Raw genomic sequence first — 16,307 nt, 5'->3', positions numbered from 1 at the left:
AAAATGCCTTTATTTGTATGCCATGTTCAATTGAAACAAAGCTTGAAAACACTGACACTTTCTGGCTGCATGCTCAATTTAACAGGACACTAACAATAAAGCCAATGTAGTGAATAATCACAACAAACTTTGGATCGGCATTGAACTAGTTTCCCCTTTTTTTTCTCCTTTTTTTTACTACTATTTCATAAAGGTTGGAAGAAGAAGAAGGAAGGAAAGATTTGACACCAAAGTTTGAGTCAAAACACATACAATATGCATGAAAGACTTAAAGCACCTGGTTGATGGCACTACAGTAATCAAGATGCACTATGAGGAAAAGAATGGCTCAACCAAAGAATATCTAGGAATACACACCGTGCATCAAACAAGAGGAATGCATACAGTATATGTGTGTTTTACAGGCAGCCACTGACCGGGGATCCTCGGTACACAGACTGAGGTCAGAGGTCAGGCATGGTGAGAGAGGGTTACGATAAGAGATATGCCTCAGAGAAATACAAACTGAGACAGGATGTTCCATCCATAGGGCCTTGCATAGATACATCTCTTCATGCAGAGCCTTCATTTATCAGCAGTGCCGTGAAAAAGTAGACGCCCCCTTTCTGATTTTCTCTATTTTTGCATATTTTTGATACGGATTGTTATCAGATCTTCAACCTAAACCTCATATTATATGAAGGGAACATGAGTTAGTTTTTTTCACCAGATATAATGGGACCCATCTCATCCAAAAAGGTGACTCAAGTTTGCCAAAAAGCACCTGGAAGCACCTGGATGATCTTCAAGATATTTTATAATTTTTTTATTAACCTCCCCTCTTCGGAGGACAAATACATTTTTTGTTTTCTTTCAGCTTTTCTGCTACATTTTACAAATACATTTTACATATACAACATGCATACACATTTACATACATGGTACTTCTATATAAAGCAGTCACGTAACAATAATACATCACCTATCAGCCACTCTCAGCCCATCCCACCTATCAGCCACTCTCAGCCCATCCCACCTATCAGCCACTCTCAGCCCATCCCACCTATCAGCCACTCTCAGCCCATCCCACCTATCAGCCACTCTCAGCCCATCCCACCTATCAGCCACTCTCAGCCCATCCCACCTATCAGCCACTCTCAGCCCATCCCACCTATCAGCCACTCTCAGCCCATCCCACCTATCAGCCACTCTCAGCCCATCCCACCTATCAGCCACTCTCAGCCCATCCCACCTATCAGCCACTCTCAGCCCATCCCACCTATCAGCCACTCTCAGCCCATCCCACCTATCAGCCACTCTCAGCCCATCCCACCTATCAGCCACTCTCAGCCCATCCCACCTATCAGCCACTCTCAGCCCATCCCACCTATCAGCCACTCTCAGCCCATCCCACCTATCAGCCACTCTCAGCCCATCCCACCTATCAGCCACTCTCAGCCCATCCCACCTATCAGCCACTCTCAGCCCATCCCACCTATCAGCCACTCTCAGCCCATCCCACCTATCAGCCACTCTCAGCCCATCCCACCTATCACCATAGACATCCCTCGTTTGGTTTCAACGTGCCATATATTTAAACTGTGTTGTGATGTTTTACAACATTTTTGCACCTTTCTAATCGTATATTATCCACAGATTGTGAGCTAAAGATGAAAACCTTTCCTACGAGTATTATTATATTATTATTTGACTGACTATGGCTTTCCAAATCACCCAACACTGCTATTTGTAAGGTTAATTTTAAGTACGTGTTGTGATTTTTTAACCATTCTGAACCTGTGACCAGAAACAAGCTACATAGGGGCAATGCCATCATCAAGACTCTTGGAAGAATGTTCTATGGACAGATGAGTCAAAAGTATAACTTTTTGGATGACACGGGTCCCATTATGCCTGGCGAAAACCAACACTGCATTCCACAGTAAGAACCTCATACCAACGGTCAAGTATGGTGGTGGTAGTGTGATGGTTCGGGGATGTTTTCCAGCCACAGGACCTGGACAACTTGTCTTAAAACCTCAATGGGCTAGGGGGCAGTATTTTGACGTCCACATGAAAAGTGTGCCCAAAGTAAACTGCCTGTTACTCAAGCCCAGAAGCTAGGATATGCATATAATTGGTTGATTTGGATGGAAAACACTCTAACGTTTCTAAAACTGTTAAAATAATGTCTGTGAGTATAACAGAACTGATATGGATGACGAAACCCCAAGGACAAACCATCCCCCCCAAAAAAATTCAGCCTACCACTGTAGCGAAAACCTCCCAGATTGCAGTTCCTATGGCTTCACTAGATGTCAACAGTCTTTATAAAGAGTTTCAGGCTGTTTTTTGGAAAAATAAGCTAGAAGTTGTAGTTTTTAAGTGGCTCCCGTTTTCACTGTAGTGTTTCCATGCGCGTGGAGGAAAGCTCGTTCTTTGTTATTTATCTTCGGTAATGAACATACTATTCTCCGTCTTAAATTTGATCGTTTATTTACATATTAGGGTACCTAATGTTTGATTATAAATATTGTTTGACTTGTTTGGATAAGTTTATTGGTAAAGTTTGGGATTCATGTTGTATGCATTTTGAAGGAGGGAAACCGGTGGATTATTGACTGATGCCCACCAGCTAAACTGAGTTTTTATGGATATAAAGAAGGACTTTATCGAACAAAAGGACCATTTGTGATGTAACTGGGACCTATTGGAGTGCCAACAGAAGAAGATCTTCAAAGGTAAGGCATTTATTCTATCGCTATTTCTGACTTTCGTGTCGCACATGCCTGGTTGAAAAATGTTTTTCATGGTTTTGTATGCGGGGCGCTGTCCTCAGATAATCGCATGGTGTGCTTTCACCAGAAAGCCTTTTTGAAATCTGACACAGCGGCTGGATAAACAAGAAGTAAAGCTTTATTTTGATGTATTTATTACACAAGTATTTTCATGAATGTTAAATATTTATATTTCTGTAGTTTGAATTCCGCGCTCTGCAATTTCGATGTTGTTGAGGTGGGTCAGTAGCGAAACGCCTGCGCTAGAAAGGTTAATAGAAGGAACCATGAATTCTGCTCTGTATCAGAGAATTCTACAGGAGGCCATCTGTCTGTGAGCTGAAGCTGAAGAGCATCTGGGTCATGCAACAAGACAATGATCCAAAACACACAATCAAGTCTACATGAAAATGGCTTAAAAGTAACACATTTGAGGATTTGCAATAGCCTAGTCAAAGTCCAGACCTAATCCCAATTGAGATGTTGTGGCAGGATTTGAAAGGAGTAGTTCATGCTTGAAAACCCACAAATCCCGCTGAGTTAAAGCTGTTCTACAGCTAATTCCTCCACAGCGATGTGAGAGACTGATCAACAACTACAGGAAGCATTTGGTTGCAGTCATTACAGCTAAAGGTGGCACAACCACTTATTGAGTGTAACGGGGCAAATGCTAAGACTAGCTGCTGCCATTGGTGTCGGCTAATGGGGATCCTAATAAATATAAACTCTGGTTCCCTTCATCTAATATTAGGTTTTGGTTGAAGATCTGATAACATTCAGTATCAAAAATATGCAACAATATAGAAAATCAGAAAGGGGGCAAATACTTTTTCACAGCACTGTATTTTTGTTCCTAAACACTATCAAATGATAGTTCATTTTCAAACTGTTACTGTAGCATTAAATAGAAGTTCATCTACTTTTCACAAGCCTTGTCCTAAAGCTATTAGTGACATCGCTAAGAAGCACTTAGGTTTATACTTTAAACTCAAGCTATAACAAAATACTTCAGAAAATGACTTAGTTGTCACTATGAGGGTGTGCTTACCTTCCTGCCTTCTAGGAACCTGAGGGCGGTGCCGATGTTGGATACCCAGTGGATCCTCTTCAACTGCCGGCCCTGCTCACACGGCTGGGGGAAGAGGGGGGAGGGTTCAAGTGAAGGTCAAATGTATTTCCCATAAGTAATACTGTAAATACAATGCAAATCTTACCAACCAGAGCACTCACATTAAAAACAGCAACAAATACGTACTGTATACAACAACCAGAAATGTACGAGAGTAGCACTGACTGACGAATAGGCCTGTATAACACACAACTACAGTGTGATTACTGGCTGTGAATTCGTAGTTCCTTTATTCATACAGAACATTTGTATAATCCTCCCTTTACACTATAGTGTGGTAATTAAATGTAACTGAACTCTGTAGCACAAACAGAAGTATCCAGTGGCCAGGCTGTTTTTACAGTTTTTCTCAGTCGCTTTGGTGCATTTCTTAGATCAAAAGTGCAATTCTTGATACTACTTGTACAAATTCCAAATCATCTAGTCACTTGTGCACATCATTAAAGCAATTTCTTATTCCTTTGAACAAATTGCAATTGATAATGTACCAGTGTCAGCTTTTTTCCACATTATCAATTGCTCATGTCATGTTGATCAAAATATAGTAGATGGTTCTCTGTTGAATAGTCTTACCCCTCAAAACATCTAGGCATTAGTTCCTTGCATAAGCCATTACATGCAAAATTGTTGAACTATTTGTCATAAACTGTCAAGCATAGTTTTACACATTTCTATTAGACCTTTTGTACAAAAACCTGAATTGATGAATTGTGCAGGTGAAATTGACCCTCACGCATGAACGAATGTAAAGTGTTAGTTCAACCAACAATCAACCAGTTGTCTGAATTGCTCAAAGGTGCATCTCATGAAGAATCAATTGGCAAACATATATAGACAGACCACAACACAGAGTTGCAATTTTCCAATAATGGATGGACCAGGAAACGAACAGGGTCAACAGCCAAGAGGAGGAAGAAGAGGAGCAAGGATGCGTGGTGGAAGGCAAAACGGAGGAAGAGGCAGAAGAGGACATAGGCGCATATCTGATGACATAAGGGCCACTATTGTAGACCATGTTGCCTTACAATGGCTGAGGCGGGTCGAAAGGTGCAGCCGAATATTGGGAGATCAACCGTGTCCTCAATAGTTCAAACATTTCGAAGAGAGAACAGGTATGTCCACCAATGTACAGTGCACTGTTACTGTATATAAGCAGTATACTGTATACTTCCTACAATGCTTCATATTACAGTAGTCCACTTGTATTTCACAGCATACAGAAATATACTCTATACAGATACATACTGCACCTTACATGCACCCACCTGTACGTTTTACAGTAAAATGTGTGTTCGCATAGTTTTTGTCTATGTGAAAGTGTGCGATGCATCACTGCATTTTTCCCCACATAGGACTGCAAGATTACCTCAAACCGGTGGCAGAGGACGCCTTTTCACACCTCAACAGGAGGAGGCTATTTGCACCATGGTCCGAGAAAACAATGCCATGAGACTCAGGGAAATACAAAGGACCATTATAGAAGACAACGATGTCTTTGAAAACATCCGTACGGTTAGCATCTCAACCATAGACAGGGTGCTGCATAGAAACCAGATGAGTATGAAACAGCTGTACCGTGTACCATTCCAAAGGAATGAGGACAGAGTTAAGGAGCTACTCTACCAGTATGTAGAGGTAAAACATATATCTATGTAACTAATTTACAGCAACATTTTATAGTGATGCATAGTACAGTAAGCATAAACTGCACACATTTCCATTACTGTGGAAGGAACATGCAATATATGTACATTTTATGTCACTCTTCCTTACCAAAACAAATTCAACTGTGTGTTCTGGGATATAGCGTATAATTGAGTTGGAATCAAGTGAACCCACTCACAACTTTGTATACGTGGATGAGGCTGGCTTCAACCTGACCAAATGCAGAAGGCGGGGTCGGAATATCATCGGTCACAGAGCTACTGTGGATTTGCCAGGCCAACGGGGAGGAAATATCACAATGTGTGCTGCTATTTCGGAGCATGGTGTCCTAACCCATATCCCCCTTATAGGGCCATACAACACCCAGCATCTACTCAACTTTTTAGAGACTCTCTACAGGGCTCTCATCCCTGATGATGAGAGGCGTCTGTTTAGAGAGGATTTGCCAAAGTATGTGGTCATTTGTGATAATGTGAGTTTCCATCGATCAAACATCATAAGGCAATGGTTTGTGACCCACCCGAGGATGCTCATAGAATTCTTCCCACCTTATTCACCATTCCTTAACCCAATTGAGGAGTTATTTTCAGCATGGAGGTGGAAGGTGTACGATCGTCAGCCACACACACAGATGACCCTGCTGGCTGCAATGGATGCAGCATGTGAGGACATCACAGTAGACGCCTGCAGAGGATGGATAAGGCATTCCAAAAGATTCTTTCCACGTTGCATTGGAAGGGAAAATATCCGGTGTGATGTGGATGTGAATATGTGGGCCGACACACAAGAACGTCTGGATGTGTAGAGACAGCACAACAGTGCTGCGGGCAAAGTTGTGCCTTAGGGGTGGTTTCCTGTGTTTCTTTCTAATTTAGTTTTTTTTCCTTTGTGCCCCTTGGGTTGTCCAGTCTCTTTCAATCAATAACCCACATACAGTAATTGGTAAATAGTACTGTTGAAATTGATATGTGCCAAAGAAGTGCAGCCTTGTGCATTTTCAATAGAGTAACTGTCATCCAAACTGTAGCCTAAGTTTACATCAGGTAATACTGTCAAAGTACACAGTTACATTGACAACATGCCTAAACATTTTGACGACCTTGTTCGTGAACAATGACTCAATGACTTATCATTCTGATGACACTGACATGATCATTGGCATGAATATTTAATTTTGAGAGATGTACTAAGGATTTTTAGTGACTGACTAGCATTAGAAACATATCCATTGTATATTGCAGTTTGTACAAATTGTTCTGAGAAATGCACTTATTATTTTGCACATGTTAGGGATGATGTGAAAAATGCACCAAAGCGACTGAGAAAAACTGTATTAAGAGCAGTGCTTACCAGTCTCTGTCCAGACAGCACCTCCAATAGAGCTAACAGTTTCACCCCATCTTTGATGTCCTCGAAAAGGTCGGTGACCTCTAGAGGTGGTTTACGCTAGGAAAGAGAAGAGACAACATCTTAATTCAACAGAGAAATGAATAAAAGACTTAGACATAGCAAATGGTATACCGTTACCAATTATAGACCCACTGTAGATTAATAAAGGCTCATTATCTCATTATAATCGCCTCTAATCTCTCAATATGTAAATCCTAGAAACACAAGACATTCATTCTCCCCCAGTCCTTGTGTTGAGGAGAAAAGAGAGCAGATAGCTAGCTAGCTACAGGCTGAGGTCCAGACCTAACAGCTTGCTGGCTAGCTACAGGCTGGGGTCCAGACCGAACAGCTTGCTGGCTAGCTACAGGCTGAGGTCCAGACCGAACAGCTTGCTGGCTAGCTACAGGCTGGGGTCCAGACCGAACAGCTTGCTGGCTAGCTACAGGCTGGGGTCCAGACTGAACAGCTTGCTGGCTAGCAACAGGCTGGGGTCCAGACCAAACAGCTTGCTGGCTAGCAACAGGCTGGGGTCCAGACCGAACAGCTTGCTGGCTAGCTACAGGCTGGTGTCCAGACCGAACAGCTTGCTGGCTAGCTACAGGCTGGTGTCCAGACCGAACAGCTTGCTGGCTAGCTACAGGCTGGTGTCCAGACCGAACAGCTTGCTGGCTAGCTACAGGCTGATGTCCAGACTGAACAGCTTGCTGGCTAGCTACAGGCTGGGGTCCAGACCGAACAGCTTGCTGGCTAGCTACAGGCTGGGGTCCAGACCGAACAGCTTGCTGGCTAGCAACAGGCTGGGGTCCAGACTGAACAGCTTGCTGGCTAGCTACAGGCTGAGGTCCAGACCGAACAGCTTGCTGGCAGGCTACAGGCTGGGGCCCAGACCGAACAGCTTGCTGGCTAGCTACAGGCTGAGGTCCAGACTGAACAGCTTGCTGGCTAGCTACAGGCTGGGGTCCAGACCGAACAGCTTGCTGGCAGGCTACAGGCTGGGGTCCAGACCGAACAGCTTGCTGGCTGGCTACAGACAGAGCTATGCAGAGAACAGAAAGAGCTCCCCCGCAGCTGTAAAGATGGTGCATGTGCCCCAGAGCCTCTGAGGTGGCTTGGTTCCCGTTTCTGAGGCAGTGTGATTCAGTGCTAAATCAGAGCATGGGTCCACATTAGCATACTAACTAATGTATTATAAGAGCTGAGGGAATTCTGACTGACTGATGACAGAGGAATCTACTTTATGAAACACAGAATAATCAAAGAAATTTGACTGGGAATCAAAGGTTTAATTAATTAAGCTCGGCGCTTTGTAGGAATTTTATTGGAGGGCTGAGCTGTTTCGTTTCCCAACTCGACACATAGCATGACAGGATGACAGGATGACAGGATGACAGGATGACAGGATGACAGCATGACAGGATGACAGCATGACAGGATGACAGGATGACAGCATGACAGGATGACAGGATGACAGGATGACAGCATGACAGGATGACAGGATGACAGGATGACAGAATGACAGGATGACAGCATGACAGGATGACAGCATGACAGGATGACAGTATGCAATTGGCTGTGACTGTGTGGGGCACAACAGGCAGGCAGGCAGGCACACAACACACACACACACACACACGTGAAAATTAAGGTCTCCACTGTTTTTTGTGCTATTTTGTTTGCTTCAGAGACAGAATCCAATGAAAGACTTGTAGATGCTAGTATTCCTCCATGACTACCAGTATCCTAACCACAACATGAACCACTAAAATATAGAAATTAAATTCAACTATTTGACTGGTAACATGAAGCACACATTTCCAGAATGGCAATCTACTAATGAGTCACAAGGTAAACCATCAAGCCCATCCTTGGTTTAAGTGACAAACAAAGTCACATGTCAAGCCCGCTCCTCACTGTTATAACACACACAGACACACATGCACACGCACACACGCACACCACGCACACACAAACACACACACACGGTCATAAAACAGTAAATCAGTGGAAGAGTGCTTGGTAATGTGAGAGGAAATGGACACTATGGGAAAAGCGTGACTGCAGAGTGAAAGTTCAAACTGAAAGAGACAGCACTTTCCATCATAAATTCATCCTCGCTAATGTTATGGGAATTTTGTTACATTCAGAATCAATATTGAAAATGGGATATTTCAGGCACCCACCACAGGATCTATTATAATCCATTCAGAATGGCTTTGCTTATCGGACGAGAAAAGTTTAGATGAGATTTGATAAACTGATTGACAGATGATCTGATAAGAATTTAGATTTGAATCCCTCATACAGTAGCAGTAGGTTCCAGTAGAGCAGGGTTTTCTAAACACTGTCCCGGGGCCCCCTGGGTGCACGTTTTGGTTTTTGCCCTAGCATTAGACAGCTGCTTCTAACCTAATGGTTAGAGCGTTGGACTAGTAACCGTAAGGTTGCAAGTTCAAATCCCCGAGCTGACAAGGTACAAATCTGTCGTTCTGCCCCTGAACAGGCAGTTAACCCACTGTTCCTAGGCAGTCATTGAAAATAAGAATTTGTTCTTAACTGACTTGCCTAGTTAAATAAAGGTTAAAAAAAAATAATAATCCATGTACACAAACAACAAGTGTGCGGTTAAAATTAGCAAAAAACACACATTTCTTTCCACAGGGCCAGGGGGTGAGACAGAGATGCAGCTTAAGCCCCACTCTCTTCAACATATATATCAACGAATTGGCGAGGGCACTAGAACAGTCTGCAGCCCCTGGCCTCACCCCACTAGAATTTGAAGTCAAACGTCTACTGTTTGTTGATGATCTGGTGCTTCTGTCCCCAACCTAGGAGGGCCTACAGCAGCACCTAGATCCTCTGCACAGATTCCAGACCTTGGCCCTGATAGTAAATCTCAGCAAGACAAAATAATGGTGTTCCAAAAAAGGTCCAGTTGCCAGAACCACGAATACAAATTCCATCTAGACACCGTTGCCCTAGAGCACTGTATCTTGGCCTAAACATCAGCGCCACGGGTAACTTCCACAAAGCTGTGAACGATCTGAGAGACAAGGCAAGAAGGGCCTTCTATGCCATCAAAAGGAACATACAATTTGACATACCAATTAAGATCTGGCAAAAAATACTTAAATCAGTTATAGAACGATTACTTGTTAGATATTACTGCACGGCCGGAACTAGAAGCACAAGCATTTCGCTACACTCGCATTAACATCTGCTAACCATGTGTATGTGACCAATACAATTTGATTGGATTTGAACCTATTTCCCTTTATGGTTGTGAGGCCTGGGGTCCACTCACCAGCCAAGAATTCACAAAATGGGACAATTGAGACTCTGCATGCAGAATTCTGCAAAAATATCTCAGTTTAAGCGGGAAAACACCAAATAATGCATGCAGATCAGAATTACGCTGATACCGCTAATTATCAAAATCCAGAAAAGAGCCGTTAAATTCTACAATCACCTAAAAGGAAGCGATTCACAAAACCTTCACCTACAGAGAAATTAACCTGGAGAAGAGTCCCCTAAGCAAGTTGGTCCTGGGGCTCTGTTCACAAACACGAACAGACCCCACAGAGCCCCAGGACAGCAACACAATTAGACCCAATCAAATCATGAGAAAACGAAAAGATAAAAGGAAAGAATTGACAAAAAACAGAGCAAACTAGAATGCTATTTGGCCCTAAACAGAGAGTACACAGTGGCAGAATACCTGACCACTGTGACTGACCCAAAACAAAGGAAATCTCTGACTAGTATGTACAGACTCAGTGAGCATACCCTTACTATTGAGAAAGGCCACCATAGGCAGACCAGGCTCTGCCCACAAAATGAGGTGGAAACTGAGATGCACTTCCTAACCTCCTGCCAAATGTATGACCATATTAGAAACATATATTTCCTCAGAATACACAGACCCACAAATAATTTAAAAAACAAATCCAATTTTGATAAACTCCCATATCTACTGGGTGAAAAACCAGTGTGCCATCAAAGCAGCAAGATTTGTGGCCTGTTGCCACAAGAAAAGGGCAACCAGTGAAGAACAAACACCATTGTAAATACAACCCATATTTATGTGTATTTATTTTCCCTTTTGTACTTTAAATATTTGCACATCATTACAACACTGTATATAGACATAATATGGCACTTGAAATGTCTTTACTATTTTGGAACTTTTGTGAGTGTAATGTTTACTGTTCATTTTGTATTGTTTATTTCACTTTTGTTTATTATATATTTCACTTGCTTTGGCAATGTTTCCCATGCCAATAAAGCCACTTAAATTGAAATTTAAATGTAATTGATAGATAGATAAATAGATAGATAGACAGACGGACGGACGGACGGACAGACAGACGGATCTGACAGAACAAAAGACACATCTCTGCGCCCTGACCAAGCAGCAGCCCAATGTGTTGCTTTATCTGTGTGCCCTGACCAAGCAGCAGCCCAATGTGTTGCTTTATCTGTGTGCCCTGACCAAGCAGCAGCCCAATGTGTTGCTTTATCTCTGCGCCCTGACCAAGCAGCAGCCCAATGTGTTGCTTTATCTGTGTGCCCTGACCAAGCAGCAGCCCAATGTGTTGCTTTATCTGTGTGCCCTGACCAAGCAGCAGCCCAATGTGTTGCTTTATCTCTGCGCCCTGACCAAGCAGCAGCCCAATGTGTTGCTTTATCTGTGTGCCCTGACCAAGCAGCAGCCCAATGTGTTGCTTTATCTCTGCGCCCTGACCAAGCAGCAGCCCAATGTGTTGCTTTATCTGTGCGCCCTGACCAAGCAGCAGCCCAATGTGTTGCTTTATCCCTGCACCCTGACCAAGCAGCAGCCCAATGTGTTGCTTTATCTCTGCGCCCTGACCTAGCAGCAGCCCAATGTGTTGCTTTATCTGTGCGCCCTGACCAAGCAGTAGCCCAATGTGTTGCTTTATCTGTGCGCCCTGACCAAGCAGTAGCCCAATGTGTTGCTTTATCTGTGCGCCCTGACCAAGCAGTAGCCCAATGTGTTGCTTTATCTGTGCGCCCTGACCAAGCAGCAGCCCAATGTGTTGCTTTATCTGTGCGCCCTGACCAAGCAGCAGCCCAATGTGTTGCTTTATCTCTGCGCCCTGACCAAGCAGTAGCCCAATGTGTTGCTTTATCTGTGCGCCCTGACCAAGCAGTAGCCCAATGTGTTGCTTTATCTCTGCGCCCTGACCAAGCAGTAGCCCAATGTGTTGCTTTATCTGTGCGCCCTGACCAAGCAGTAGCCCAATGTGTTGCTTTATCTGTGCGCCCTGACCAAGCAGCAGCCCAATGTGTTGCTTTATCTGTGCGCCCTGACCAAGCAGCAGCCCAATGTGTTGCTTTATCTCTGCGCCCTGACCAAGCAGCAGCCCAATGTGCTGTGTCACCTAAAGCTTCTGAGCGAGCAAAACCTGGCTGCTTAAAATCCAGTAAGAAAACATGGTACGCACTAACACTTTCTATTAAGCCCATAATCTGTAACGCATTATGAACACAGTCATGATGACGATGATTAGGTCTGACCCCATTTAGTCGATTGGTCGATTGTTTGTTCAATAGGCTGTCGGTAGACCAAGATGTTGAGCAGTATATTTTATGGTACATGAGTCACCTGTCTGATTCACACCTGTCTCAGCGGACTAATCCATTGTGGAGGCCACAGATGGGATGGCACACCAGTAGCACCAGTAGTAAATTTACCGTTAATTCTCAAAATTTCTAATCTACAATGTTTGTGTTGGGTTATGGTAATTTCTGTTAATGCATTCAATATATTATTTTTACAGTCTTTTACCACTCTCATTGTTGGAGTGGACACGTTGTTTGCAGAGCCACAACCTAGGCTACACTTCTTGAACTGCACTGTTGGTTAAGGGCTTGTAAGTAAGCATTTCACAGTAAGGTCTACACTTATTCGGAGCATGTGACAAATAAAGTTTGATTTGATTTGAGGAAAACGTTTTGGTTTATTTCATTCCATTTAGGAGATGTCAATTTATTAATTGATGTTTGTTTGCAGTGCTCCTGTCAATGTTGAGTGAGGACGCGCACCTGATTACACATAGAAGTAGGCCTAGGCTACCTAGCCTGTGTGCAAATGTAGACCTATAAATGTGCCCATTTGGGGATCTGATAGTATTTCTGATCGTCTTAACTCACAACCCCTTGTGGAACTTCTCAAAGTAATGTTTTCTTCACCTCAAACAGCAAGTAAACAAAGTCTGTTTTTACATCCATTGAGAATGACAATAGTTCCTAAACGTAGCCTGTTTGAAAAATCTTTCCAGGTCTCTTTCAGTAACTACTCAGTGTGAAAGGGGGGGGGGAAATGTCATGCTCTGATCTGGTGTAAAAGTCATGAAATAGGCTAGCAAGAGCTTCAGGCCAGACCCAAGTTAATAGTTGATACAATGTTTCAAGTTCCTTGCCGACAGTCCATGCGTAGCCAATGTGATTTATATGATATTTTTATTTGTTGGCTTTATTTATGTAGGCATATTTTTACATAGTTGGCAATGGCAATAGAAGTTACTTTGAGAATTTTGATTAACCACATGATAATGATTTTGAGATACTAAGACTTTATTACAAATTAAATTAAACTCTTCCACGAAAATGTGCATATAAAAACCATTACTGGCACGCAGATCAGTAGAAATGGTAAGATAAACACTCCAAATGGAAAAGGTTGCCGACCCCTGGTGTAGCCTATTTAGAGTGTAACTGCAGAATCTGCAAAGGCCAGTAGCAGCAGGAGGAAGAGGGTCCAGAAGAGTTTAATTTTCAACTGGGCTATCTTGATCTCTGGATCCCTCTTGAGTCATGTATGTGTCTTAATTATTTAATCACAGTGTGCTTAAAGCATCAGACAAACTCAGTAGCCTACATATAGTTGATTTGATTAAAACACATAGTGTGTGTCTATATAGGGAAAAATACACACTTAAAAATGTTGACCAATCGATTGGTTGAAAGAACAGATGACTCTAGGTAAACCAATATTTGTTTATGATGAATGGCCATGATATGTGTTTGTAACGATGGTTATAGGTCATTATGAGAGTGTTTATAGTGTTAAGGAGCTGAACTGCCACCTGGGCTTTAGGAGCAGACTGACTGCTTCCTTCAGAGACAAGCTCCTCCCATCTCACACTCTCCATCTGCACTGTGCTGCTGCACTCTCCCTGCCTGCCAAACCAAGCCATGGACACACACACACACACACACACACACACACACACACACACACACACACACACACACACACACACACACACACACACACACACACACACACACACACACTATTCCTTTCTCCTCATCTTGACTGTTCGGATCACATTGACTCAGTAAGACATACTGCAGGCCCACTGTGGCCTGCTCAGAAACTGAGCAACACAGGGATCTCTGCACTGAGTCATATTTACTTTCTCTGTCTGACTCTCCTCTGGTTCCGATGTTGTTGTGACAACCCAACATGGTGTTGTGACAACCCACTGGTTCCAATGTTGTTGTGACAACCCAATATACTCATCTTCAGTAACAGTATTCACAATTAAAATAACTCTACAGGACTGATACTGAATTCCACAAACACCTCAGTAACTACCGTCACACAATTCAAACAGATAATGAAAAATATATCTCCAAATGTTACGAACCTATCATGACCTCAATCAAGCTGTAGTTTCCATATGAACATAAGGTACCTAAAACCTCTGACATTATAAGTGATTAAAACCGATTCAATGTAACGGAGCCTCTCAGAATCATTATGATTGGATGACAACAATCCAATCTCAGTTCACACATGAAATGAAATGCCACTGTCCATAGAGAGGCTATAAGACTGGCAGTTACAGACATTACATCATGATCAGGTTAATATTCAGGATATAATTATTACCATAGTGATAAAATTGTTGTCTCTCAGTGATTATACCGTTGTAATAACATTATCTCATAATCTCAGCTCTTATACCGAAATGGAAGCTGTGGGTGTCATAATAGCCCATCATAGGATACACATGTCTTATAAAGTGTTGTGAGAGAAGCACAAGGAGAAAAATAAAAGTAATATCCTCTTACCTTTGTCAAGTGGGAATTGATCCATTTAGTAAAAGTCCTCTTCTGTACTGCTTCTTGCTCATCTGTAATAAAAGTGGAACAGAACATTGTCATGATGTCACAGAACATTGTCACGATGTCACAGAACATTGTCACGATCTCATAGAACATTGTCACGATGTCACATAACATTGTCACGATGTCACATAACATTGTCACAATGTCACAGAACATTGTCTCGATCTCACAGAACATTGTCACGATGTCACAGAACATTGTCACGATCTCACAGAACATTGTCATGATGTCACAGAACATTGTCACGATGTCACGGAACATTGTCATGATGTCACACAGACACCGGTTAGTCCGCTTACACCCACTGCTGCCGCCCCTGTTTCATGCTACAGTATATTCTCTGTTCCCAATGCTTCATGTAGCCTGTTAAAGTAAGTGCATTCACAAACAGTGTGAATATTTAATCGAGTAGTGAGTAGTGTCCATTACAATTGCAGACGAGAGGAAAATATGCAGTGGAGAATTCTTCAACACAACTAGACTCTGAGTGGACAAAACATTAGGAACACCTGCTCTTTCCATGACATAGACTAACTAGGTGAATCCAGGTGAAAGCTATGATCCCTGATTGATGTCACCGGTTAAATCCACTTCAATCGGTGTACATGAAGGGGAGGAGACAGGTTCAAGAACTGCAACGCTGCTGGGTTTTTCACGCTCAACAGTTTCCCGTGTGTATCAAGAATGGTCCACCACTCACAGGACATCAAGCCAACTTGACACAACTGTGGGAAGCATTGGAGTCAACATGGGCCAGCATCCCTATGGAACACTTTCAATACCTTGTAGAGTCCATGCCCAATGACTTGAGGCTGTTCTGGGGGCAAAGGGGGGTGCAACTCAATATTAGGAAGGTGTTCTTAATGTTTTGTACACTCATTGTAGTTCAAGACCTAACAGATCAAGAAAGGGACATGTGAAAAAATGACCAAAGATGCACTTAAACTTCACAATAATACTGTCATTTCTCTTACAGTTAAAAACGGTATATACATAGAATCTAATCACGCCCAATAGATATTGACAGGAGCTTGCTTGCATCTTAACACTATGAGGTCATAAGGAGAAGAAATGTATATTCTTGCAGACTCACTGCTCAGTGCCCAATCCACCAATAACGACATGCGTGGCCTTTCAGGTCACCCCCAACCAAGCCCTTTATGGAGGGGGGATAATAACTGCAGACAGACTCTGTGTCTCATGCATAA

The 16,307-nt window shown here is 42.8% G+C and overlaps 1 protein-coding gene across 1 annotated transcript in view; it reads right to left on the bottom strand.

Annotated features, from left to right (window-relative positions):
• The window catches only part of LOC139384189 (nesprin-1-like), a 170,882-nt gene that overhangs the window by 131,779 nt on the left and 22,796 nt on the right, over positions 1 to 16,307 (bottom strand). The window contains exons 2-5 of the mRNA XM_071128908.1: positions 15,043 to 15,104; positions 6,901 to 6,996; positions 3,805 to 3,888; positions 417 to 437 (exon numbers count right to left, since the gene is read on the bottom strand). Of these exons, the coding sequence (XP_070985009.1) occupies positions 417 to 437; positions 3,805 to 3,888; positions 6,901 to 6,996; positions 15,043 to 15,104 (263 nt within the window). The remainder of the gene's footprint in view (positions 1 to 416; positions 438 to 3,804; positions 3,889 to 6,900; positions 6,997 to 15,042; positions 15,105 to 16,307) is intronic.

Source organism: Oncorhynchus clarkii, chromosome 25 (genome assembly GCF_045791955.1).
Source record: "Oncorhynchus clarkii lewisi isolate Uvic-CL-2024 chromosome 25, UVic_Ocla_1.0, whole genome shotgun sequence".
Taxonomy (NCBI): Eukaryota; Metazoa; Chordata; class Actinopteri; order Salmoniformes; family Salmonidae; genus Oncorhynchus; species Oncorhynchus clarkii.
This window is presented reverse-complemented; position numbering and strand designations above follow the sequence as displayed.